Source organism: Syzygium oleosum, unplaced genomic scaffold (genome assembly GCF_021117445.2).
Source record: "Syzygium oleosum isolate NSW1041296 unplaced genomic scaffold, Sole_v2.1 Sole_v2.54, whole genome shotgun sequence".
Classification (NCBI taxonomy): Eukaryota; Viridiplantae; Streptophyta; class Magnoliopsida; order Myrtales; family Myrtaceae; genus Syzygium; species Syzygium oleosum.
The window spans coordinates 725,247-752,876 of NW_026607538.1; the positions used below are offsets into that span (position 1 = coordinate 725,247).

At 40.1% G+C, this 27,630-nt stretch overlaps 1 protein-coding gene and 2 long non-coding RNA genes across 6 annotated transcripts; all 3 read left to right on the forward strand.

Annotated features, from left to right (window-relative positions):
* The first annotated feature begins 234 nt into the window (after nucleotides 1-234).
* Nucleotides 235-22,076, forward strand: LOC115686365 (laccase-14-like). Of its 3 annotated transcripts, none has more exons than XM_056307509.1 (7): nucleotides 235-288; nucleotides 12,598-12,752; nucleotides 12,837-13,078; nucleotides 13,188-13,313; nucleotides 13,547-14,138; nucleotides 14,337-14,686; nucleotides 14,796-15,126. In XM_056307509.1, exons 1-7 carry the CDS (start codon nucleotides 250-252, stop codon nucleotides 14,933-14,935), a joined length of 1,644 nt encoding a protein of 547 aa, XP_056163484.1. In that variant the 5' UTR covers nucleotides 235-249; the 3' UTR covers nucleotides 14,936-15,126. The 3 variants fall into 3 exon arrangements, with proteins under 3 accessions (XP_056163484.1, XP_056163483.1, XP_030467496.2); XM_056307508.1 differs by lacking the exons at nucleotides 235-288; nucleotides 12,837-13,078; nucleotides 13,188-13,313; ... (1 more) ...; nucleotides 14,337-14,686; nucleotides 14,796-15,126 and adding exons at nucleotides 11,700-12,070; nucleotides 19,585-19,826; nucleotides 19,907-20,032; ... (1 more) ...; nucleotides 21,479-21,828; nucleotides 21,937-22,076; XM_030611636.2 differs by lacking the exon at nucleotides 235-288 and adding an exon at nucleotides 11,708-12,070.
* LOC130136909 (uncharacterized) lies at nucleotides 854-3,038 on the forward strand. Its single transcript, XR_008815601.1, has 2 exons — nucleotides 854-993; nucleotides 2,621-3,038. It is a non-coding gene; the product is annotated as an uncharacterized LOC130136909 (long non-coding RNA).
* A 2,400-nt stretch (nucleotides 22,077-24,476) lies between the features above and the next one.
* Nucleotides 24,477-26,093, forward strand: LOC130136908 (uncharacterized). 2 transcript variants are annotated; one of them, XR_008815600.1, is made up of 3 exons: nucleotides 24,519-24,805; nucleotides 25,482-25,587; nucleotides 25,943-26,093. It is a non-coding gene; the product is annotated as an uncharacterized LOC130136908 (long non-coding RNA). The 2 variants fall into 2 exon arrangements; XR_008815599.1 differs by having other exon boundaries at nucleotides 24,477-24,805; nucleotides 25,482-26,014.
* The last annotated feature ends 1,537 nt before the right edge of the window (nucleotides 26,094-27,630 follow it).

The window sequence follows — 27,630 nt, forward strand, 5'->3', positions numbered from 1 at the left end:
TCTTAAAGTTAACCTAAAAGTCAAACCCTAAACTTAAGGGATGTTGACCATTAAGCTCACTATAATCAGTAAACTAAACTAAAGGAACTTTGAGGACCCATCATGAAGGTGAGGGAAGGTACACTGTACTTCCTAGTACTATGTTCCCAAATGTATGTACATGTACTACTTAGTTTCCTAGTGTGATTAAATGCGGTGAAAGTGTAGATCTTCTTCACACACTTTCTTCTTCTTTGATCATGGCACATCATGCTTCTCAATCACCTCCCACTCTTATGGCATCAGAAGGTAAGCTTTTTGCCTTGTTTTCCACCGGTTCAATTTCTTGTGTTGCCCTATCTCACTTATTCATGTTGATGTCATGTGGTACAGTCGATATGTCCTTAAGTGATGCGCTCACATGCAAATCCCATATGTGCAGCACATACAACTTGCCCATCACGCAGATAGAGAGGCCCCGGATCGTGCATCATGGCTTCTCACTCATCATACCACGAAAGTCCCACATAAAGTCTGCAATGAATTGTGATTTATTATTAGGATATCTATCTTAAACCAAATCAGCACACTCGCAGTACTATCGAACTCAACATCATCTTTCGACAAAAAAAAAACCTCAATATCATCCAAAAGGGCTTAAGCACTGAATTTATGGTTCTCTATTCTTCATTTTTTGCCGAGTGGGTCGATGTCTCATGCGTTTTGAGTGATCCATTTGCACTTATTCAATTTATAATTTCATGAAAGATTACACTTCTTTTTTGTCAATTAATTTTTTCATATGATCAACCTTTCTTTTGTCACGTGGAATCCATTTTGTCAGTAATTCAACTCTAGGCATGTCTGAATCAATAATTGCGTTACATATATACAACGTGCGCACATAATAAAGTAGAGGATGCTAAACATTATGACATGATTTTGTGCACTAAGTGATTTGGAGGGAAGCAAAAGGTGGTCCATGTCCAGCTGATAGCGAGGAGATCCTTCTGGGTAGAAAAAGGAGATTTTCACAAATTAATTAATCATTTTTTTACTTAATTATTTGCATAACTTTTGCTTTGATCTATGGGGTTGGAATCAAGCTAATTGACGCACCTTCCAAACGTGTATTAGCGGGTAGCAACTTCTAGACATCAGATGATCATTCGATCCGACAAAGAACACTAACGTTTTAACGCTTATCTTAGTATAACGCCACGTGTCATCATTAGTGATAATGCTAGAGAAATCTCATTGCATGGATGTTTCTACATATCATGTAGACCGACATCATCTCAATCATCGATTGTCAAGCCCACATCATCAATGGTAGAAATGGAGTCGGTCTACACTGTCATGCAATATTTCGTATTGTTAGAGTCAAGAGTAGGACTATTTGATCTCTAGACAGTAAAACCCTAGTTGGCCTTCTCGGATCCGGTTCTTTCACGCACTGTTGCTTGTTAAAGTTATATTCCCTCTTACTAATTCATAAATACATTAAAAAAAAAACTTAAACGATCTTTTTGTTTTCTGGCCAGTAAAAACTTGGACTGACAATCATTGGCATCTCAAGTTACGCTAAAACGTGGTCCATATAGCAAATATATAATTATTACATGCAACGAACATGGTCAATTTGTACTTCGTCGGGGCCACGGAGCATTATGATCAGTTAAAGAACAAGATCACTGCCATGTATGCGATAAGTTAATCTAGTCCACCATTGCAGTGATTGACAGGTTGGCCATGTCGCGCTTATCTTCTATTGCCCCCCCATCACCTGCATTGTTTTTGTCTTCGCGTTCTTATCATCAATCGATAGTAGTGTCGGCCACATAATTGTGGACGACGGTCTTCACGAAATGCGAGATTCTAATTAAGTCATAAAAATATAATTTCCTGTGAATATAAATAAAAAATAATTCCTTGCAAATTATAGAAATTTGTAGCGTTTTCGTGAAAATTTCTATTTTAGTTGAATGGGATAAGTACATTGAAAGTCGTAAAACTTTTCACAAAAATGTAATTGAGTCTTAAAACTTTAAAAAAGTGTAATCAAGTCCTAAAATTTGTTACAAAAGTGCAATTTATTCCCAAAACTTTTGAAAAAGCAATCAAGTCCTATAATTTATGAAACTTGTCCAATAAAATCTCTCCATTAATTGCACTTTTTGAAAGTTTTACGACTCGATTGCACTTTCGCAACTACTTTTAGGATTTGATTGCGCTTTTTGAAAGTTTTAGAATTCGATTGTACTTCGATTGTACTTTATAAAAGTTTTAGGACTCATTGTTCTTTAGTAATAAATTTTAAGACTTTCAGTGCACTTATCCCCAGCCGGACCAATGGAGTGGGTTGCTATTACCGTATTTGAAGTAAACTCCAGTTTGATAGAGATGTTTTATTATTATATACACTATATAATAAGCTCCGGTATTTGTTTTTCCGTTTTGCCATGATAACAAGTTCCATTGGCCTACTCTACTTTTGAATTTTTCTTGGTAGTGCGTTGACTAATTGTAAGCTAAGCCGTTGTTTCCCGTTTGTGCTCTAGAACGTTGTGTGTATACGAGGAAAATATGAAGTTCTAATCATGGCGCTTGTAAGTGTGAAACGATGTCCTGTGCTGTGCAGGGAACATGGCGATTGAAAAATGGTTGCTTGAGGAGTGGACTAACAGGCCTATGAAATGGTGTCGAAATACACTAGGAAACTTCCGCAGGATAGCATCAATTTAAGAAAAGTGTTTACACGCCTCGAGCACATTCATTCGGTTTTGTTTTTTTCCCACATTCTTTCGTCGATTCGCCGGTAGAAGCAGATCTTCGACGAGTGAGATTGTTTAACATGCAACGTAAAATGTTCCCGTCCTCCCAAACTGATAGTCATGTGTCAAAGTTCATCGGTTTGGTAGAGAATAGAGAGAATTACACAATACATAGTATGTGATGATTCATTTGAATGGATTGTCGGTGTCGGGCAATCGTGAGCGTAAAACTTTTCTTAGGGAGGCGTAACTTTTGGATCTATAAAGAAAAATTATTTGTTTTCATTTTTAAAAAGCAATAAAAACAACCCTTTTTTTTCCGTCAAAATTTAATGTTCTATACATTGACTTTTGAAATTATTAGCATCAATCATGCGGTTCATACAATTTCCGTATCCCTTTCATCTTTAATGGTAGGTCATGAAATTTTCAGAATCAATCGGTATATGTCCCTTCATGGCTTTTCTTTGTCGGATTGATTTTCTTTTTGATTCTTTGGAATTGTTATGCACCAATATTCATACCGAAAAATTGACATTTCGGCAACAGTTTTGTACCTGAGCATTTAAGTCGGAAATCACCACGCAATCAGCGGAAAATTGGATTATTTTCACAACGGTTTTGAAAAGTTCATCGGGATATTAAAATCACGCGACAACATTTATGTCATTAACTTAAATTACTGGAAAAAAAATCGTCTTTAGCGTATATAATGCAATGTTAATCGGCAATGCTCTCCATGTTTTTGGCATGTTTTGTTGAAAAATATCCCAAGGAAATCACCCCATTCTGTAGAAGATTCACTGCCTGTCGGGGGGGTCCAATTTCATTTTGGTAAAGGAAAGTTTGACCTATATGCATCTCGTCTAATCATGTAGATTCCAGCTATTATAAAGGTGCAGGGCATGTGCAACTTGCAAAACAAATCATAAACACACCGACCAATCCCTAGTCAAATATCTGGACCCAAAAAAAGAAAAAAACCTTAGTAAAATTAATGGTGAATTCACACCGCGTGATTATTATTCAAATCACGTAGTCACCTGCTCGAACATATATTTTTTCTCGGGCTATCGCAATAGTCTCCGATCTGGATCCACTTTGTATGCTTATAGTCATGTGTCGAGAGCATGATCGGAAAAGAGATTTCATACACGTATTGGTTGTTTCGCGAAGGAATTGAGACGAGCTTGGTCTAGGTGCAACGGCACAATATGGATCTCATAGAAAATTGGAAGGAGTAGGCATGACTATAAGCCATTGTTTCACATTGGAAAAATAAACCAGATTTGCTTTTACATTCCAGAAGAACAGACTGTAGGCCACGAAAATGGCACGCCCAGGATCACCATAATCAGAAATCGAAACACGATAATGGAGAAATTGTAGATTCGCGTACCTGGTTTGGAATCCATCGAACTTGACGCGGAATTTGCGACGGTTTCCGAACACGAACTCAAATGCTTCTCCCCTATCCCTTCGTTAGAACACTGGCCTAATGAGATTGCCACTCACGAGAAGAAAGTTCTCTATAAATCCGTATGTGAGTCAAATTGTGCATCATCGGGTTAGGGGAGGGACTTGAGCGCTATTTATAGAGTCTTCGACCACGGGCCTCTCATTGGGTCGGGCCGTACTCGGCCCACACCCCAGCCCCATATTAGACTTATTAAGAACCCATATATCTTACCTTTATTAGACCAAACTAATTCAGTTAATTTCAATTAATGAAGCCCACATTAGGAAATTCTTACATTCTCCCACTTGGGCGATATTAATTGAAACAGAACTGTGTGCGCACCCTTATATTGGTCTAGAGATTATTCTTAATAGTCAATCCGATCCCATAAAGTCTCGAACACCGAATCATGGCAGTAACTGCATGTACTCACGCAGAGCCTTCCATGGTCACGAGTGCTTTTAACTTTACTGATATGGATTCAATATGGTAGTGTGTCAAATGGACAATACCTCATAATGAGTGATACTTTATGTGTTGTCCACTTTGTTAGTCCAAATTCTCTCTCCTTAAGTGTCACAAAACCTAATGTGTCACCAGAGAATATCCTTCATGGTTCCAACGAACCTTCATATGTCTTACCTTGATAGTTAACTATACTTTATGTGTAACAAGACATATCGTTAAGGCTAATACTAAGAATGCCCCATAGCCTGTACTCAAGGTTTACACAATGCCTCGAGATTTTCATCAAATATGTATACTCAACTTGATAAATCTACATTCACAAATACCTCATTGAATGCAAAAGAGTTGATATATATTCAAATATTACAAAATGTAACAAAATCAGATACAAACTTCATAAGAGCAACATAAAACTAAACAGCTCCCACTAATTAACAGTATCCCATGATACTCCTAAGCCCATGTTAATGACATGTCGATCAAATACACAAGGGCGAAAGCCTTTAGTTAGCGGATCTACAATCATATCATCTGTTGAAATGTGCTCTACTGCAATGTCACCATCCTGAACTTTTTCCTTTATAGTCAAGTACTTGACCTCCATATGCCTAGACCTCTTGAGACCTCTGTTGTTGTTAATAAACAATACTGCAGAGTTATTGTCACAATACAGCTGTATGGGTCTATCCACAAAATCAAATACGATCAACTCCTTAATGAGGTTCCGGAGCCAAATTGCCTGAGTAGCGGCCGAAAAGCATGCTACAAACTCCGCTTGCATGGTAGAGGATGTCATTGATTTCTGTTTCTCACTTTTCCATGATCTCGCACCTCCCGCTAACTTAAAGATGTAACTGTTGTCGACTTCTTTTCATCCCGACACCAAAGAAAGTCCGAATCCGAATACCCAACTAGCTGTAGGTCCCGAACATGTTTGTAAATCAACATATAATCTTTTGTCCTCTTTAAGTACCTCAAAACCTTCTTGGCAGCAACCCAATGATCGTGTCCTGGATTTGACTGATATCTGCCTAGAAGTCCTGTTGCAAAAGCAATATCTGGTCTAGTACATACTTGAGCATACATAATACTCCCAAGTGCACTAGCATAAGGTACATTCTTCATTTGGGCTTCTCAAAATCTGAATGAGGACATTGTGACAGACTCAACTTATCACCTTTACTGACAGGAGCAATTCCTGGCTTGCATTGTTGCATGTTGAATCTTTCTAAGATACGATCAACATATGCCCTCTGAGATAAGCCCAATAGTCGGCGAAAACGATTCCTATGAATCTCAATGCCAAGGACAAAAGACGCCTCACCAAGGTCTTTCATATCAAAGTTCTTTGACAACATCCGCTTTGTCTCATGCAGTAAACCAAGGTCACTGCTTGCAAGCAGAATATCATCAACATAGAGTATAAGGAAAATGAATTTCCTCCCACTGACCTTGCAGTATATACACTGATCTACTCTATTCTCAACAAAACCAAATGAAGCGACAACACTATAAAACTTCAAGTACCATTGTCTAGAAGCTTGCTTGAGACCATAAATAGACTTTTTCAGTCTACATACAAGCGTACCTGAATCATCTGCCGCAAAACCTTCGGGTTGCATCATATAGACTTCTTCATTAAGGTCTCCATTGAGAAAAGCAGTTTTAACATCCATCTGGTGTAACTCCATATCGAAATGAGCTACCAATGTCATGATCATTCTGAAAGAATCTTTCGAAGAGACTGGAGAAAAAGTTGCTTCATAGTCTACTCCTTCTCTCTGAGTGAAACCCTTGGCTACCAGTCTGGCTTTAAACTTCTCAATCTTTCCTTTGGAGTCCCTTTTAGTCTTATACACCCATTTGCAGCCAATGGGTCTATGACCTTCAGGTAATTCAACAAGTTCCCAAACTCCATTATGCTTCATAGACTGCATTTCATCTCTCATTGCATCCAACCACAGTTCCGACTGAGGATAAGAAACAGCTTCCATATAAGTCACTGGATCAACTACAGAACCAATATCGTAGTCTTGCTCTCCTATATAGACTAAATAGTCTGGTGGTATAGCTGATCGTCTCTCCCTAATGGATCTCCTTACTGGAGCAGCAACAGCCTCATCCCGCACCTGAGAGCCTTGAGGAACTTCATTAGGAGCTGCCTCGACAATAGGGTCCTGAGCCTCAACAGGTTCAGTCTGTGGTGTGAGAGTCTCCACAATTATCTATATGGGAGGAGATAAAGATACAACATTACCCACCATACTATTATCCTCGATAGTCTGTGAGCAGCTACTTTTTTCGGCCACATCAAACTCCAGAAACTTGGCTGTATGTGATTCCACAATTCTTGTGCCTCCATTGGGATTATAGAACCGATATCCCTTCGAATGATCAGGGTAAGATACAAAGTAACACCGAGTGATTCTGGAGTCCAACTTACTTAATGTTGGATTATATAACTTCACTTCTGCAGGACATCCCCAAACCTTAAGATGGTTTAAGCTAGGCTTACGTCCAAGTCCATAACTCAAAAGGAGTCAATGGAACAGCTTTAGTAGGTACACGATTCAAAATGTACAAAGCTGTTTTCAAAGCTTCACCCCACAGAAAACCAGGTAAATTTGTCCGACTAATCATACTCCTCACCATTTCCATAAGGGTGCGATTGCGCCTTTCGGCTATACCATTTTGCTCAGGACTCCCAGGCATAGTGAACTAAGCCACTATCCCAGAATCCTCTAAGTATTTGGCAAATGGCCCCTTAAACTGTTCGGCATCGCCATGCTTGCCATAATACTCTCCACCTCGGTCAGATCTAACAACCTTTATGACCTTTCCCAACTGTTTCTCGGCTTCAGTCCGAAAAATCTTGAACTTGTCAAGAGACTCAGACTTTTCTTTAATCAAGTACAGATAGCCATATCGAGAATAGTCATCAATAAATGTAATGAAATAAAAATTTCTACACAAGGTTGCCGTATAGGGTCCACTTATATCGGTGTGAATGACCTCCAACAGGTCAGAACTTCGGACTGTAGTTTTCTTCCTTATCTTGGTCATTTTACCTCTACAACAGTTTACGCATGTCTCTAAGTCATCTTTAAGAGCAGGCAGGATGTTAGTCTTTATCAGCCTTTCTACTCTATCTTTAGAGATATGACCAAGCTGTTTATGCCACAATGCATAAGACTGTTCCTTAGGTAGTGGTCTCTTAGAAACAACCTTTTCAGCCGTATAAGCGACGTATATGTCATTGGGAGACAAACACAATCTGTACAATCCATTGGACATATAACAGCACCCAACCTTATTTGAATTAAGAAACAAAGAAATAACATTGTTCTTGATTTCAAAAGAGTAGCCATACATGTCCAAACACGATACGGAAACTAAGTTCCGTCTAAAAGAAGGTACATAAAAAGTGTCTTTCAACATTAATCTAAAACCAGAGTCTAGAATCAAGATTACATCTCCCACAAACACAACATCAGCTTTCTTGTTATTTCCCACAGTGAGTCTTGACTCATCCTGATTTGGCTTCCTCCGGTTTATGAATCCCTGTATGGTAAACGCAACATGATTAGTTGCACCGCTATCGAGCCACCAAGAACTGGATGGTGCTTCTGATAGGTTGGATTCACAAACAAGTGCCAAAGAATTACTACCTGTAGGCTCATGTTTGGACAACCAAGCTTTGAACTTTCCACAGTCCTTTATGTGACCTTTCTTCTTACAAAAGAAGTAGCGGTCACCATCCCTTTTAAAGGATGTTTTCTTTGGACCCATATTGTCAGATTGACCGGTAGTGTCATGAGTACCTTTATGAGTACGATTTCTGAACTTCTTATCCTTCTTTTTGTGGGAACTAGAAACATATAAGGCTAGATGCCCTTTTTCCTTCTTAAGTTTCTCTTCCTCTGCCACCACCCTTGCTATCAATTTATTCACTGACCAAGTCTCATCTTGGGAATTGTAATTTGTCTTTATAATCCCAAAATCAGGTGGAAGGGTGTTCAGGGCTTGATGCACAATACAGGCATCAGGAATGGAAACATTAAGAGCTTGAAGCTTCGTCTTTAGGTCTACCATCCTAAGGACATAATCTCTAACCCCAGCAGTACCATCATACTTCATATTGAACAGCTTTTGAAGAAGTGTACCAACCTCAGCATTAGATGAAATGCGGTTTCTAGCCTCTAAGGCTGTCATCATTTCCTTAGCAGTACAGTCACCTAGCAAACCACTTTTTAAGTGTTCTTGAATGGATTTCTTCATTGTCAATAAGCAAATCCGATTGCTCTTTTCCCAGGCAGCATAGTCCGTTTTCGCAGCTTCAGTACTGGTGGCCATGATATCTGCCGGCTTATCCTTTGTAAGAGTAATGTGAACATCCGCCAGCTCCATTCCAAATAGAAAATCCTCTTTCTATTTCTTAAAGTTCAAACCAGTAAGGACCTCAATGGAAATGGAATTGCCGTTTACAGAAAAGGTGACTGGAAAACAAACAAACAATACAATCAGCATCATGTGAGTACTTATACAGAGAGTTACATACATCATCACATAATCACCTTTGGGCAGAAAATATGACATGCAGTTGTACACTCTCCACATGACAGCGGCCATGAGAACTTATTCTAATCTTTCGTGAAATCACCACCTTTGGGTGCATGAACCACTAAGATCAGTCATTTCTCAAGCACATGCTATACATGTACCCCTCCATGAACTAATACAAGATCACCTCCTTTGGGAGTATAATCACGTAATAGATTAGGAGACATCCCACCACAATATGAGACCGATATTTCTCAAACCCAGTCAAGTGTGCCACTTTGGCGGTCACAACCCAACTGAATCCTTGAAAATCTCTCATACCAGGGATATGAGCTTTATGTATCACATTTACTATATGCATGTAATGCTAGACGTAAAGACAGGAGCGTATGTCTCTGAAATTACATACCATGCTAATTATATTGTTCCATTCATTGATAGACAATGAATTACACCCTACACAGTCCTTATGTGGTGATATACATGTGAGCTACCATATGTATTTCCGAAACCATAGAGAAATACAAGAAAATACGCAAAAATACCCTAAAAATACGCGTATATAGGGTTCTATACGTATTTTCACATCTTTAAAAGCTTCAAACATGCAAAATAAATACACCACAATGTAGAGCATCTCGATACGAGCGCGTCGGTACCAAGATCGTCCAAAACGGACATCGGACGCGCCCGCACGCGCCGCCGGAAGGCGTGGCGCGTGCGCGCGTGTTCAGCCGGTCAAACCGGTCTGAACAGCCGGTCCGACCGGTTGACCAGTCCAACCGGTCAACGGATCGATTTGACCAGTCGGGTCTGGTCAACGGGTCGGGTCAGGATCCGGGTCAACCGAATCCGCGCCTCGCTGACATCATGCTGACGTCAGCCTGCAGTTGCCGGCGAACAAACGCGCCGGTTTGGCACGGCCGCGCGTGGCTGTCACGCGCCGCCGCGCCTAGGGCGCGTGTAAGCGCGTGACGGCGCGTCCTGCCTCCTCCGGCGACGATCCGCCCACCATTCTTCTCGTCTCGACGAGTAGATTCCAAATATATAATAAAATTTAACTTTTATCCGACAAAAAATTTCGAAACGGGGCAAAAATCTCTCGGACAAAACTAAAACGGTCCTAATCCGTATGTTTCAGTTCTAATCTATGGCAGGCTCTGATACCACATGTAGGCCACGAAAATGGCACGCCCAGGATCACCATAATCAGAAACCGAAACACGATAATGGAGAAATTGTAGATTCGCGTACCTGGTTTGGAATCCATCGAACTTGACGCGGAATTTGCGACGGTTTCCGAACACGAACTCAAATGCTTCTCCCCTATCCCTTCGTTAGAACACTGGCCTAATGAGATTGCCACTCACGAGAAGAAAGTTCTCTCTAAATCCGTATGTGAGTCAAATTGTGCATCATCAGGTTATGGGAGGGACTTGAGCGCTATTTATAGAGTCTTCGACCACGGGCCCTCTCATTACGGGCCGGGCCATACTCGGCCCACACCAGCCAGCCCCATATTAGACTTATTAAGAACCCATATATTTTACCTTTATTAGACCAAACTAATTCAGTTAATTTCAATTAATGAAGCCCACATTATGAAATTCTTACACAGACTGCAAGTATAAGGTGAGGAGAAAACTGAAGGTGGTTTTTGTAATTTTGCTTCTAACATTTGCCATTTTCTGGAGGAGAATGGTAATATTTGTGCTTGATTTTTACTTCGATAATCTACATATTCTTTCGCAAAAGAGAAAAAAGTGCATGCACAAACTTCAAATGATGGTCGCGCCAAAAGAGTTTCTCAAAAGACGGTCTTACATCTTAAGGAATGATTCGATTTGTAAAACTTCTGTTTAAACATGTTAGAAGAAAGTTTCGTTTTATGATTGCTGGACCCGACCGGAACAGATGCTCCGAGAAGGCCCTTTAGACAAGAGAAAGCATCATCAACTCAAGGCACAAACTTGCCTTTTGGACTAGAGCACCTATAGAACATCATTAACTAGACTTCTGTAAGGGTTATTCCTTTTCTTTGTTTACTGTATTTGGTAAACCACAAGGAAAGACATTTTTCTCTTGTGCTTCTTTCTTTTGGAAAATGTAAGTTTCTCAGCTGAACCGAATATCTCTTGACTTCTAGTGGCTCTACTTACCGTTGTGTCATGGGGACTGGTCGACTTGTATCCAGAAAAGAACAAGACAGGAATCGGTAATGAGTTTTGAAGTAGTTGATGAGCGCGTAAAGAAAATGTTTTTTTAAAATCTCTCTTTCTTGCCGCGGTGTGACTAAGTAAGTTGAGAGAAGTTTATCAGCTCTTTCCTATGCGGTGCTCTTCAAACCAATCTTCTTCTTCTTCTTCGTGGAAACACGGGAAAAACGAGCACGAGCCATTGAAAGACAAATGATCGTTTCTTTTTTTCTTTAATAGTTTTTTTTTTGGGTAAGATTTTTTTTTTCTTTAATAGTTTATTTGCTGTAATGTCATAGAACACGTTGTTTCGTGGCAATACGACGACTTCGTTTTCATGTGGGGTAGACGGAGAGCGTCTAGACAGAGATCGCCAAGCATCGAAAGAAGTTTCCTATAAAAAGCCCCCTTCAATGGAAGGTGAAGGTCACAAGAAAAAAGAGACTGAGCACAACACAAAGTCCCCTTTCTTGTTCTGGATCAAGTAACTGGTACAAGGTCAGTTTTGTGTTGTTGAGAGAGAGAGAGAGAGAGAGAGGGAGGGAGAGGCGATGGGCAGATTTCTAGGGCTTGGGTTCACTCTGACCCTGCTCTTCTGCATGGCTCAAGGCAAAGTCCTCAACTATGATTTCGTGGTGAGTAGGAACATCTCCTTCTTGAGCACCTCTTAAGTGTGTCTTTTTTGGGCCATACAGAACATTTAGCGACTACTAGAGCATTTGTTACAGGTTTTACGGTCTCGTGATTCGTAGATGTTACCGAATTAGGATATTCAATGCAAGAATGTCCTTCTGTCATAGATGATTTTCACATCTAGATCTACAGCCAGCTAAATCTTGGACTATGCTTCAGGCCGAGTATTACAGCGTTCATAGATCAAACTACCTGCATTTTTCTGATGATTTCAACTTCTTGAGAGATTCGTAGTAATCCCAAAATGTCTACAGTTGTATGATTTATTTACTTATTCTTTTGGGAGGTGGTTTCCAACCCATTTGGCGTCGTTATTCCAGAAGAAAGTGCTGATGCAGGCCTTTGAATTAGTTAAATGTTAGTCGTAGACAATGACGCACCAAAACGGTTCTACATCAATTTAATAAGAGATATTATTTAGGATGCTTAATGGTCAAAGTTTTATAGGATGATATTTTATTTGTTGCAGGTGAAGGAGACACCCATTAACATGTTGTGTGAGACGAATCGGTCCGTATTGACCGTGAATGGTCTGTTTCCTGGGCCGGAGATCCGTGCTCACAAGGGCGACACCATCTACGTTAATGTTACCAACATGGGACCTTATGGAGTCACTATTCACTGGTAAAAATAAAACCACCCCGCCTCCAACCTCAACCCCCCACCCCTCTCTCTCTCCCTCCCTGCTAATATTGTACACACGCGCAGGCATGGAGTGAGACAAATAAGGTATCCCTGGTCTGACGGCCCAGAGTACATCACGCAGTGCCCGATCCCTACGAACTCAAGCTTCCTTCAGAAAATCATACTCACCGAAGAAGAAGGCACACTGTGGTGGCACGCTCACAGCGACTGGACACGTGCCACTATACACGGCCCTATAATTATTTTGCCTGTCAACGACACCAACTACCCTTACAAGTTTGATGAACAACACACAATTGTGATATGTATGCTACTTTCAACTAACTTAAATGACAGAAACAATTTTTTTACTCGCACACGCACAAATAGCAGTTTGTATTGTTTTTCTTAACAAAATTATAATTTGACATGCAGCTGAATGGTATGCGAGAGATACAAAGGACATAATCGACGAGGCTCTTGAATCCGGTGGCGATCCAGATTTGTCTGTGGCCTATACCATCAATGGTCAACCAGGAGACACTTATTCATGCTCTAATGGTACTAATTCTAGCGTGTATATATATGAGTGTGATATATGGTAGTAATATTAAAAAGAAAAGGTCTTATTCAAAGGTAATGAAATAAAACCTCTTTACGCTATATTAATGAAATGAGATCATGCCAAATTATGATTCCTTAAAACTAATTAATGATGTTTGATAAACTGTACGAATAATTTCAAAATCTCTGTCAATATTATCTAATATGGTGTGCTTTTTTTTCTTTCGCAGGTTCGGCATACAATATAACGGTTGTGCAAGGAAAAACATATCTCCTCCGGATCATCCACTCCGGGTTGAACGAAGAGATGTTCTTCGGCATAGCAGAGCACAATATCACTGTGGTTGGAATGGACGGGGCTTATTTGAAACCGCTTAATACCAATTACCTCATGATAACTCCCGGTCAAACGATGGACGTTTTGGTCACCGCGAACCAAACTCCCAGTCGCTACTACATGGTATTCAGTCCATTCGTGGACACCAATGCCCCGTCCAATGATAACGTCACGAGAGGGATATTCCAATACAACGGCACTTATAACCACACAGAGACTCCTGTGTTACCCGAGCTTCCAGGTTTTACCAACAAGAGTGACGCTGGAAACTTCACTATTCAGTTGAGGAGTTTGAATAGCAAAGATCATCCATCCACAGTTCCGACCAGCATCACTAGAAACATTACGATCACGGTGTCCGTGAATCAGCAGCCATGTCCTGCTAATAAAACATGTACTGGTCCAGACGGCACTATGCATTCGGCAAGCTTGAACAACATAAGTTTTTGGGCTCCATCGATTAGCATTCTCCAAGCATACTACAAGTACGTAAATTGCTAGACTGCCAACTTTATTCCTATTTGTTTGCATTAAACATTTTTCTTAAACCAATAGAGTTGATTCGGGTTGAAATACTTTCCAAACCGAACCAATTTAACTGGTTAAAACGTTCATTGTCTTGGAGCGAAGGGGTAATTCAACATTCAAATGTCTCCATAACATTATGTTTGTGGTGTGTGCAGCAATATAAATGGAGTCTACAACAAAACTTTTCCGGATAGTCCACTTTTCGTGTTCGACTACACCGGGAATGTATCAGCCTTAGGGGAAGCTGCCAATGTGACTACTGAAGTGTTGATGATTAACTATAATGAGGAGGTCGAAATAAGATTCCAGGGGACCAATTTTGGAGCAGCGGAGAATCACCCAATGCATTTACACGGCTATAGCTTTTATGTCGTCGGAATGGGCGACGGAAATTTCAGCGACTCTTATATATCAAAGTACAATACAGTGGATCCACCTTACGTTAACACCGTCGGACTCCCCAAAAACGGGTGGACAGTGATCAGATTCAAAGCCGATAATCCAGGTACTATGATTGCATCGGTAGAATGGCATGGAAACACATAGCTTGCACGGGTTTAGACTTGTGTATGAACGGCATAACTGACAGATTATTCTTTTGCGGTTGCTTGCAGGAGTGTGGTTCATGCACTGTCACTTAGAACGCCATGCGAGCTGGGGAATGGACACAGTCCTTGTCGTGAAAGATGGGCCGAACAGCGATCAGAAGGTGCTTCCACCACCCGGAGACGTACCTCCTTGTTCTGGATCATAATTAGGATGTTGTTTGATTTGAGTTCTTAGGACAAAGGCTGTTGATATCCCACAGTGGAATAAATCATCCCAGATGACAGTTATGTGTCAAAGTTCTTCAGTTTGGTAGAGAAAAGGGAAGAATATGTGATGATTCATTTGGATGGATCGTTGATGTCGAGCAATCGGCAGTGCATAACTTTTTACTGGGGAGGTGTAACTTTTGGATCTATTATTGATTTGGCATCCTCTCAAGGGAATAAAAAATTATCGGGACAAGTGCACTACAAGTTCTAAAACTTGTCACAAAAGCGCATTTGAGTCTTAAAACTTACAAAAGGTGCAATTGACTCCTAAAACTTGTCAAATTTGTTCAATCGAGTCCTAAAGTTAACAACGTCTAATTTACTAACGGAAAATGCTAACGTGTTTTATTTTATTAATTTTCTTGAGACATGTGGCATCCAACAAGCGCCGCGTCAGAAAAAGTCGAAAAACAATGTAAATTAAATTAGAAAAAGCCATAAAAAACAAAAAAAAAAAAAAGGAAAAAAAACCCAGAGCTAGCAGCTGCGGCGGTAGCCAAGCCCTCTCCGGTGGCGACCACCATAGCTGTTGAGAAGGACCGGTGGAGGTCATCTGGGCCTTCCTGAAGCCCGGCAACCCTCGTCGGCCCCGGGCGAGTCCCCGCCGAGGGCCTGCAGCCCCCGATCTAGGGCGAGGGTCGATCTGGGGGAGGGTGCGACCCTTGCCCCAGATTTGAGCGAGGGTCGCCAGCTCTCACCAGGAGTCGGTGAGGGCCGATGACGCTTGCTCAGATCAGGGGCGAGGGTCACGCCCTCCCCCAGATTAGGGGCTTCATGCCGTCGTCGGGGACCGGTGGGGCCTCGCCCGAGGCCGACGAGGGTCGCCAAGCTTCGGGAAGGCCCAGGCGACCTCCGCTAGCCCTTCCCGACGGCTGTGGCGGTGGCCACCAGTGAGGGCGGTGGCCACCGGCGAGGGCTTGGCCACCGCCACAGTCACTGGTGGAGGGCTTTTTTTTATAGTTTTTTTCTAATTTAATTTTTATTTTTATTTTTGCTGACGTGGTGCTTGTTAGACGCCACATTATTTCCACGTGTCTCAAGAAAAGTAATAAAATATGACACGTCAGCGTTTTCCGTTAGTAAATTTAACGGTGTTAAGTTTAAGACTTAATTGAATCAATTTGACAAGTTTTAAAACTCGATTGTACTTTTTGCAAGTTTTAAAATTCAAATGTATTTTTGTGAGAAGTTTTAGGATTTGCAGTGCACTTGTCCTAAAATTATCTATTGAAGCATCAATCATGCAGATCATACAAATTTTGTTTTCATTCATCTTTAATGGTAGGCCATGCAATTTTCAGTGTCAGTCGGTATCTGTCCCTTCATGGCTTTTCTTTCTCGGATTACTTTTCTCAAGGACTCTTTAGAATTGTCGTGCACCAATATTCATACGCAAAAGTTTACATTTCGGTAACAGTTCGTACTTGAGCAATTTAGTCGGAAATCACCACGCAATCACCATAAAAATGGATAATTTTCGAGACGGTTTTGAAAAGTTCATTGGATACTAAAATTGGGTAACAACGTTTATGTCGTTAACTTAAATTAATCGAGAAAATCGTATTTAGCAAACATAATGCAATGTTAATCAACAATGCTCTCCATGTTTTAGGCATATTTCGTTGAAAAAATGTCCCAAGGGAATCAATCTTTGCTGTAGAAGATCCACGGCCTGTCTCGGGGTCCACTTCACTTTTGGAAAGAAAGTTTGAAAACGAGACTCAAACGGGCTTTTTCTGAGTCTCTGATCTGGATCCAAATCCCATGCTTATTTGCCAAGAGTAAGATCCGAAAAGATATTTCAAGGGAAAATTACCCAATCAATCCTAAATTTATTACATGAATGCTAATTAAGTCCAAAATTTATATAATTTCATCAATTTAATCCTAGACTTTTGCTCAAAAATTCTAATGTAGTCTTTTGGATTAATTTTTGCCGAAAATTGATGACTTGTAATTCTAGTCATCATCGGCCATCCTATGTGGCACACCACATCAGCGATTTCTGGCAAGAATTGGTGGGAAAGACTATTGAAATTTCACGCAAATGTTTAGGACTAAATTGGTAAAATTGAAATATTTTAGAACTGAATTGGCATCCGAACAATAGATTTACGATTGATTTGACAATTTTCTTGATATTTCGCACACACTCTTGTTTTGCATAGGAATTGAGACAGATTGATCTTAGGTTCTATCCTACTATATAGACCTCAAAAAAATTGGTAGAAGTGGCCATGACTATTAGCCATTACTTCACATTGGCAAAATAACATACACCATACCCAAATTGGGTTTTACATTCCTATGTTTCGCAATTTGCAGTATCTTCTTCTTTTGTAGAAATTAATTTTCTAATGTACTTTCTGAGATTTTTCATGTACTGGAGAATGGTAATTTTTGTGTTTTATTTTTACTTCAATAAACTATACAATCTTTGGCAAAAAATTTGCACATTTCAAAAGATGGTGATATTAGAAATAGGGGTGAGCACCAGTTCCAAGTTCTGGTGAGACCTGGTCCAATTCCCGGTTTCCTATTTTTAGGAACTTGTACTATGCAGTTCAGTTCTTGATTTCGGGGGGAACCAGACCAAACTTGAAATCGAGACTATTTATCCTTAATGCTACCTGCAAATATCCTTACGGTTTAGTGCTTTATGGCAATGCATCTCTTTGAGCGGTAGTTGAAAACATGGTTTGAAGAGAAGTGAATACTCCCAGCATTAATATATATATATGTTGTACCAATAGTGTGCCTTACATGAAAGAACCCAGAAAATCCGTTGTTGTAGTTGTAAGTAAACTTTTTTTTCTGGAGGGTACGTAGGGAAAACGATGGTAGAAACAATAGAAGGCATTGTTTGCAACAAAAGAATCAACGTCAATCAGAGTATTTGCATCCATGAGTAAATTTGTACAACACTAAAGGTCTAAGGTTTTGAACCAGCTTTGAGTCATGATAGAGATGATAGACTCTTCTTCAAATTCTCTCCTTTTTCTCTCTTTCTATACCAGTCAACAAATGGTAAGAGGAAATGATGACACCCAACTTTTTCTTGTTACAAGAGATCTGATGAGACTAGGCGCGAGCATGGTTCTCGGGTAGCATTGAAACCTATGACATAGCTCTCGACTTTTCCGTCCACCTAGATGGAACCTGAACCTCTAACCCTTAATTATAAGAGTTTCTCAATAGAAAGTCACACATTTTAAAGATATGATTTGATTTCTAAATTTTTTGTTTACACATGTCACAAGAAAGTTACAAATTAGAAAGCTCGAAAGTTTCCTTCTTTGATTGCCGAAGCTAACTGAACAGATGCTAGGAAAAAATTCTTTAAACAATAAAAAACTATCATGTGTAACATTTTTCTCTTATGATTACTTTTTCTTGAAAAATGCAATTTTCTCTGCCGAATATTTCTTGACTTCTAGGGGCTCTATTTAGCATAAATTTCGGTGGTAACATGCGACTCGTGGACTCGGCGTCCAGGAAAAGAAAATACGGATGCGATCGTGAAACTTTTTTGACGAGCAATCCCTCCAAGAAAACGTTTTAGACGAGCCTTTGAAAAGACAGATTCTCATTTTTCTGTGACACGCGTTTTTTGTGGGCAGCGCGACGACGTCGTTTTCATGTAGGGCAGACAGGGGGCGTCTACACAGAGATCACCGAAACATTGAAAGAAGTTTCCTCTAAGTAGCCCCCTTCAATGGAAGGTGAAGGTCACCATAAGAGAGAGACTGAGCATGACATTACTCTCCTTTTTTGTTCTGGATCAAGTGATTGGTACAAGTTCAGTTCTGTCTTGTTGAGAGAGAGAGAGAGAGAAGATGGGAACATTTCTGGGGTTTGCATTCACTATGACCCTGCTCTTTTGCAAGGCTCAAGGCGAAGTCCTCCGCTATGATTTCGTGGTGAGTAGGCACATCCCCTTCTTGAGCTCTTTATGCGTGTCCTTTTTTAGTGACCACTCGCGCATTTGTTACAAGTTTTAGACTCTTTTAAAAGCATTGCAGCTAACCACGATCTCATGATTCGTAGATGTTATAATGTTTGAATATTCGGTACAAGAATCTCCTTATTTCATAAATGATCTTCACAACTAATTCTTGGACTATGCTTGAGGCCGAGTATTGTAGCATTCATGTACCAAACTAGTTGCATATCTCTGAAGAACTCAACTTCTTGATTCTTTAGTAGTAATCCCGCAATGTCTACAGTTGTTTGATTTATTTACTTATTCTTTTGGGAGGTGGTCTCCAACCCCATCTGGAGTCTTTATTCCAGAAAAAAAAGTTCAGTTGCAGGCCTTTGAATTAATTAATGTTTCTCGTAAATAATGATGCAGCAAAAGGACTCTGCATCAATTTGATAAGAGAGATTGTTTCATGTGTATAATGGTCCAAGATTGTTTCCTGGGCCGGAGATACGTGCTCACAAGGGCGATACTATTTACGTCAATGTCACCAACATAGGACCTTATGGAATCACCATTCACTGGTAATAATTGAACCACCTCTCTCTCTCTCTCTCTCTCTCTCTCTCTCTCTCTCTCCTAAAATTGTACACACACTTGCAGGCACGGAGTGAGACAAATAAGATATCCCTGGTCTGATGGTCCGGAGTACGTCACGCAGTGCCCAATCCCTACAAACTCGAGCTTCCTCCAGAAAATCATACTCACTGATGAAGAAGGCACACTATGGTGGCATGCTCACAGCGACTGGTCACGTGCCACTATACACGGTCCTATAATCATTTTGCCTATCAACAACACCAAGTACCCTTACGAGTTTGACAAACAACACACAATCGTGATTTGTATGCTGCTTTCAACTAACTTAAATGACAAATAACAGTTTGCATTGTTTTTCTAAACAAAATTATTTTGTGGCATGCAGCTGAATGGTATGCGAGAGATGTGATGGACATAATCACCGAGGCTCTTGAATCCGGAGGCGATCCAGACTTGTCTGTGGCCTATACCATTAATGGTCAACCCGGAGACAGTTATACATGCTCTAATGGTACTAATTCTCGTATGTACATGAGTGTGATATATAAAATTAATAGTTAAAAGAAGGGAAAATGACACAAACAGTCCCTGAACTTTGACTCAATGTGCAATTTGTTCCCTGAACTTTTAATTTGTTCAATGTAGTCCCTGAACTTTAAACCTAATATTCAATTTGGTCCCTGAACTTTTAATTTGTTCAATGTGGTCCCTGAACTTTTAATATGTGTTCAATTTAGTCCCTGAACTATTTGAAAATGTTCAATGTAGTCCTTCCATTAATTCAAGTGCAGGGACTATATTGAACATTTTCATATAGTTCAGGGACTAAATTGAACACATATTAAAAATTCAGGGACCACATTGAACAAATTAAAAGTTCAGGGACCAAATTGAATATTAGGTTAAAGTTCAGGGACTACATTGAACAAATTAAAAGTTCAGGGATCAAATTGCACATTGAGTTAAAGTTCAGGGACTGTTTGTGTCATTATCCCTTAAAAGAAAAGGTCTTATTCATAGGTACTGAAATAAAACCTTACTACTCTATAATTAATGAAATGAGATCTTTGCGAAATTATTATGCCTTAAAATTAATTAATGATGATTGATATATAGCACAAGTAATTTCAGGATCTCCGTCAATACTATTTAAAATGGTGTTGCAGATTCAACGTACAATATAACGGTGGTACAAGGAAAAACGTTTCTCCTCCGAATCATCCATTCGGGGTTGAACGAAGAGATGTTCTTCGGCATAGCGGAGCACAATATCACTGTGGTCGGAATGGATGGAGCTTATTTGAAGCCACTTAATACCGATTACCTCATAATAACTCCCGGTCAAACGATGGACGTTTTGGTCACCGCGAACCAAACCCCCGATCGCTACTACATGGTATTCAGTCCATTCGTGGACACCAATGCCCCGTCCAACGAAAATGTCACAAGGGGGATATTCGAATACAATGGCACTTATAACCACTCGGAGACTCCCGTGTTACCCATGCTTCCAGGTTTTACCAACAAGAGTGACGCTGGAAACTTCACTATTCAGTTGAGAAGTTTGAATAGCATAGAACATCCGTCCACGGTTCCGACCAACGTCACGAGGAACATTACCATCACGGTGTCTGTGAATCAACAGCCATGTCCTGCTAATAAAACCTGTACTGGTCCAGACGGCAGTATGCATTCGGCAAGTTTGAACAACATAAGTTTTTGGGCTCCGTCAATTAGCATTCTCCAAGCATACTACAAGTACGTAAATCGCTAGACCTACCAATTTTGATCCTATTTGTTAGTATTGAATATCTTTCTCAGACCAATAGAGTTGATTCAGGCCGAAATATTCTTTAAATTGAACCAATTTAACCGATTAAAACCTTCATTGTCTTAAAGCAAAGGCATAATTCGACATCTAAATGTCTCTATAACTATATGTTTCTGGTGTCTACAGCAATATAAGTGGAGTCTACAACAAAACTTTTCCAGATAAACCACCTTTCGTGTTCGACTACACCGGAGATGTATCGGCCTTAGGGGAAGCAGCCAATGTGAGCACCGAAGTGTTGATGATTAACTATAATGAAGAGGTCGAAATAAGATTCCAAGGGACCAATTTCGGGTTAGCGGAAAATCACCCCATGCATTTACACGGCTATAGCTTTTATGTCGTCGGAATGGGCGATGGAAATTTCAGCGACTCCTATGTATCAGATTATAATACAGTGGATCCACCTTATATTAACACTGTTGGACTCCCCAAAAATGGGTGGACAGCAATCAGATTCAAAGCCGATAATCCAGGTACTATGATTGCATAAGTAGAAACACGGAGAAACATATAGTTTGCACGAGTTTAGACTTGTATATGAATGCATGATTGACAGATTAATCTTTTACGGGTGCTTGCAGGAGTGTGGTTCATGCACTGTCACTTAGAACGCCATGCTAGCTGGGGAATGGACACAGTCCTTGTCGTCAAAGATGGGACGAATGACGATCAGAAGGTGCTTCCGCCGCCCAAAGACATGCCCCCTTGTTCCGGATCATAATCAGGATGTTGTTTGCTTTAAGTTCTAAGGACAAAGGCTATTGATATCCCACTATGGAATAAACCATCTGAATGTTGTATCGTACTTTACAGTAAGACATCACTCTAATAAGTTTCAATAGGAACATTTGTTTTGGCAAGTAAAAAGTTTTTGTTCGATTCCACAAGCGTTTTGAAATGTATTTGTACGTTGCCGACGATGAATCCATAAATTTAATCAATAGGGGCGAAACTTACGATGATGTTGACTATAAAGACAATTAACTAGCCGTTTCAACAAGTTTGTCAAACAAAATTGGCATAGATAAATAAATTTAATAAGCAAAATAAAATATGTATTGAACAATGTCATAGCCAAAAATGCGTCACAACTTGCAATGTTGACATGAAATAGTCAATACAAGTGGAACCATTAATGGGTAGATCTATATCCATAGAAAAAACATTAGGTAGTCCCGCTCCACCACATCAGGCAATTTTGAATCACTCAGTCATCAACACGTGGTGCCGCGTGTCCAGGGCCCCACTTGTCAGTCTTTTATCTCTATCTTCTACCCCTTGCATTTCACTTCTTCTTCTTCTTTTTATGGATACCTAAATTTTTTCCCAAAAATCATTTTCAAAAAAATTGAAACTTTTTTTCCACAAAAAAATATTTCATCTTAATTACTTAGACATTTAGTATAATTTTGTTAATGGGAGTGGTTTTCTTAAAAACTACTTTCCCAAAAAAAAGAAGGGGGGGGGCAAAATGCAATTTCCAAAAGTTGAGGGACCAATTAGCATTTTTTTTTATAAAATTTCCCCAAACTCTTAAATAATCATTTCTATCATTTTGATCCTTGATTAAGCTTGAAATTGAACTCGAGTTAGGTCGAATTGATCAAATCAAGCCCAAAGGACCAAATTGAATGAAATTGGGCATTCTCGAGCAAGAAAATGACCAACTTTGAGGGACTCTTTTGCAAAATTGGGGCGAAGAAAATTGCAAATTCTGGTCAGGGACTTAAATTATTACGGATCAGCTTGCCAATTGATAAAAAATTTCAGCCAAAATTGATGGATTAAAGCACATAAACCAGGTGTCAAAACCCAATCCACGATTTGGCCACGATTCAAAGCTACTAAGGGCGCAAATGATAACCATTCCGTTTCCCTGTTTTTCTGTTTTTTTGTTCCCAAAAACAGATTTGGAACAAAAATTCGTTTGGTAAAATAATTTAATTTTTTTATTTATAGGTTAAATTTTGACCCATAAATAGATTTGGAATAGAAATTAGAAGTTAAAATTTTTTACTTTTCTATTTCAGGAACACAAATAGAAATAACAACTTTCTTTTATTGCTCATCCTTACCGCCCACCGCCGACCATTCGTCGCTAGCCGCTGACCATCCGCTGTCACCCACTGCCGCTTGCCAGCTGTCTGCCACCCGCCGGCTGTCCGCCACCACCGCTGCCACTCGCCGGTCACCCGCTATCGCCCATCGCTGCCACTCGCCAGCTGTCTGCCATCGCCGCTCGCCCGCCAACCCTCGCCACTCACCCGCCGACCCTCGCCACTCGCCGGCCGTTCACCGCCATCGTAGCTGCTCGCTGGTCGTCCATCGCTCGCCGCCACAGCCGCTCGTCGGCCATCCGCCACCGCAGCCACTTGCCCGTCACCACCGCCGCTCTCTAGCCGTTTGCCGCCGCTCACCGGCCGGCGGGAATAAAAATTTTATGTCGTTATCAAACGCTACTTTTTGCTTAAAACCTTGTCCGGGAAAAATATATGGATTTTTTAATTTCTAGCCAGAAAAAAAATAAGAAAAGAAATGTTGTCATTCGTGTCCTAAGCAAGCAACTTCTTGGCTCCACCGTATCCTGTTCAGCAGCCCAATTAGCACCATCTCTGGCTGCAGTGAAGGACAATAATTAGATGTGCAAACGGACACAAATTGGCCAGGTATAAGCTGTTAAAGTAGTATGAAAGTCGCAGCCAAAGCAACTCCCTCAACAGCTGCAAAAATTCCAAAATTTTGGCTAAAGGGAGAGAATTGGTAAAAGCAGCTCAATTAGAAGGACCAACCAAAACCTGGCTTTGTTCAATGGATAAGCTCTATGAGCATGCTTTATTAAGGCATAAAAGGGTCGAGACAAGAGGCAACTAGGGGAGCTCACGGTCGTCCCCAACAAACACCCCCTCAAGCAACTCATAAAACAACCTCAACCCAGAAATTTCACACTGACCATTTGTGAGAAAACAAAATTTTCACAAACTTTCAGCCAAAACTAGCCAAAACCTTCAACTAGAGAGTGAAATTACACTCAAATATCTTTCCAACCATAGGTTGGACGTCCCAAATGGAGGTCGGGAAGGCACTCAAAAAGCCTCTCGAAAATCGTGTTACTGGTAGGTAGGATTGGCAGCTTATAAATTTTGTTGGGTGTTGAAATCAAATGGTCACTGAAGAAAGTGAGTTTTTTTTAGAAAAACGAGAGACATCTAAGGAAAATTGTGGCTTGGGAATTAAACTAGAATACATATAGTTGGATTAGGTCTCAAAGGATATGACAAGAAGGGTCTTGGAGCCTGGTATTGGAGGCTAACAAAAACCTCTGTTGTCAGTTTTCTTCTTTGCAGATCCCATTTTCCTGATTGAGAAGGGGCCAACTTCCAGGCACCTTCAGATGACCATCTCTTGGCTTCCTCGGCCAAGAGCTACTTCACGCAGCAACTAGGAAGAAAGGTAAGGATCTTAGATGTATTTTTGTTCCAATTTTACCATGTTTTGACCGCGTAAAATCTTGAGAAAAACCATACTTAGAAAACTTATTTCTGAGGCTGGAATTTTTGTTGGAAGTGTTGAACCAGTTTCAGGTATCTTGCATGTTTGACTCGATATGCTGCTTTACATGTATTCTGTCTTCGTCAGACAAATGAATGTTATATGGGATTACAAATGATGCTTAGGTCAGCTTGGTTTGGTCGTTAAATCTCTGTGTGAGCCCTAAGTGTGCTTAGAACTTGAACCAAAAACTAACTTGGTCCACACTGGTTCATGGCTGGCCAGTGTGGACCATGCATGTAGGCTACTTGGAGAGGTTGCTTAGATGTGTGTAATTGATCGTTCTCCATGATGTTTGTTGCAATTGAAATTCCATGTTATGTAATTTCATTTGGATCCAGTATGTTTTCATGTATTTCTCGCATGTGATAAATGTCGGGGCTTGAATCTGGGCAGGCAACCTGTTTGTCTAACCTGGGTTCAAACCCAGATTTCTTAAAAGAAGGTCAGACCTGTGACTGTGAGGCTGATTCTGATCATGTTAGTGTGTTTTTAGGATGATTTTTCTTGTTAATCTTGTTTTCTGCATGTTTTAGTGTAATCATAATGCTTTGTTGCTGCTTAATATCGTCTATAGGTCGAGATTGAAAGCCATGAACATAGCTCGATGTAACTGGTGGGGGAAGTGTGATGCGCACTAATTGTTCGACAAAATGCTCGAACCAAGTTTCAATCTTGAAAAGGTTAATTCGAGCTTGGTTATTGTGATATTCATGTTCTGAGTTGATCCATGTTCTTGTGAATCAAGCATAGTCTGGTTTAATGAATTAAAATTATTTTCCAAAAACTTTTTTTAATTATTTAAAAATGAAAACTCTGAAAATTTTCCAAAATAAATAAAAAAATGCAGGATAGTATTAAATATGGGGAAAAATGATTTCTTTTAACGTACCTAATTGTCCAAAGTCACTTTCCTAATTTTTTCCTATTTTATGTTTTAAGGATTATAATAATCATTTTTGTAAATAACTCATTTTGCGTAGATTAGAATTATTTAGTGTAATTTCATGCATGTTTAAATCTCCACTTCACTTACAGGGGTCTTGTCCCGGGGCATAACAATATGGTCATGTATTATTCTTTGCCCGACATCTTATTGGGTTTACTTTCCGCACTTTACTTACCAGTTTTAATTATCGTGCTTGGTGTGCGTGCTTACGGGGATCATGTTCCTTTTAGCTTAGTTGAATGGTTAGGCCACACGTTGAGATTATAATAAACACAAAAACATTGCATGGACACTTAGTGGACGAGAATTTTAGGACCCATAATTGGTAAAAAGATTGTATAATCAAGTTAGGGTATTGAAAGGGCATTAATCGAATAACTAATGTAATCAAATCTTCAATCCTAGATCTTCGGATGCATAAGAAGTGAAGTATCATCCCGCAACTCACTTGGTTTCTATCCAGCTCCAATAGGCTGGTGGCGACTCTCATCTTACATCGAATCTTTTAGGCTAAATTGAAATTTAAAATGAAAATAATGTCATGAGAGGTAAGGGCTTGGGAGAGCCTGTACCTAATCAAGGGCTGTCGGCCCGCCTTTTGGGCGATATCCCCAAACCTATCTTTTTCCCGACCGCGTCGTAAAAGAGGTCACGACACATTTCACTCTCTTCTTCTTCCTTTTTTCATTTATACCACCGCCTTTGTCAATAGCCATGCCCATGAAGCCCCCGCAACCAACCACCCCGACCTCATGCTGGGCTTGCTCGACTGTAAATTGGATTTGTTTTTTTTTTTTCCTTGTGGATTTAAGGAAGGAGTCATTTTGAGTTTCTTCCCATTGGGGTTTTCTTGTTCCGGTTCTAAATTGGAAGAAAAATCTGAGTGTTTTTTGTGGAATTTCAAATGCTTGTGGAATTAAAAGGGATATATTTTTATGGGCATTTTGATTTCTTTCTTTGTTGGATGGCGATTCCCTCACAAGCAGCAACTTCGACGCGATGTAGTACTGCGTCCCACCCACGCCCTTCGTGTCACACCCCGATTCCTAGCAAAAGAGGGGATGACACGACCGTTCTTTCACCCGAAAGACACAGTCTCAAACTACCCAGAAGCCAACTCCCAAAAGTCCTCTTGGATATCGCTCTCATACTACTCATCAATAGCTGAAGAACCTGAAAAAGATTGGAAAGAATGAGGTGAGCAATCACAGCTCAGTGAGTAACACATTTCTTCCAAGCGGATCGAATATTCACTATGCATCGTTATAAAACGATATCATAACTTCTCATCTCAAATTCAATATACGAAATAAGTAAAATATCGAAAATATATGATAACTTTCCAATAAAAATCTATACGTACAAAATCAATCATCAAAACTTACTCAACAATAACAAACAATCATCAATGGTCTATTCCATTGATTAATCTCATCAATCTCACATCGATGGTTCATTCCATCGACTAATCTTATGCACATCATCAAACTGTGGTCACGTTTAACGCCGTGACAAAGGCGACCAAGTTTACCCCCCTTGGCTAGGTCTACCACCTATATAATCGGCGGTTCGGCCCAGAAAGACGTCTTGACAGCTTGCATACTCCCCCCTCAATGGATTCTCGTCATAGCGATATGAGCCATATCAACCAAAACATTTCTCCAATAACGCACAATCAACACCATAAAGTTATTTCATAAACCGGTTTTACAAACCGAATCACGTAACCTTTCACAATTCCATTTATCAATTAAAATGCATTTCATAAAATATTTCG

Excerpts from the sequence above, each read along its gene's own strand:
- LOC115686365 (XM_056307508.1), top strand. The coding sequence starts at position 11,987 with ATGGGCAGATTTCTAGGGCTTGGGTTCACTCTGACCCTGCTCTTCTGC. Across the intron at positions 12,071-12,597 it reads TCCTCAACTATGATTTCGTG|GTGAAGGAGACACCCATTAA; the intron begins GTGAGTAGGAAC and ends TATTTGTTGCAG. Across the intron at positions 12,753-19,584 it reads TATGGAGTCACTATTCACTG|GCACGGAGTGAGACAAATAA; the intron begins GTAAAAATAAAA and ends ACACACTTGCAG.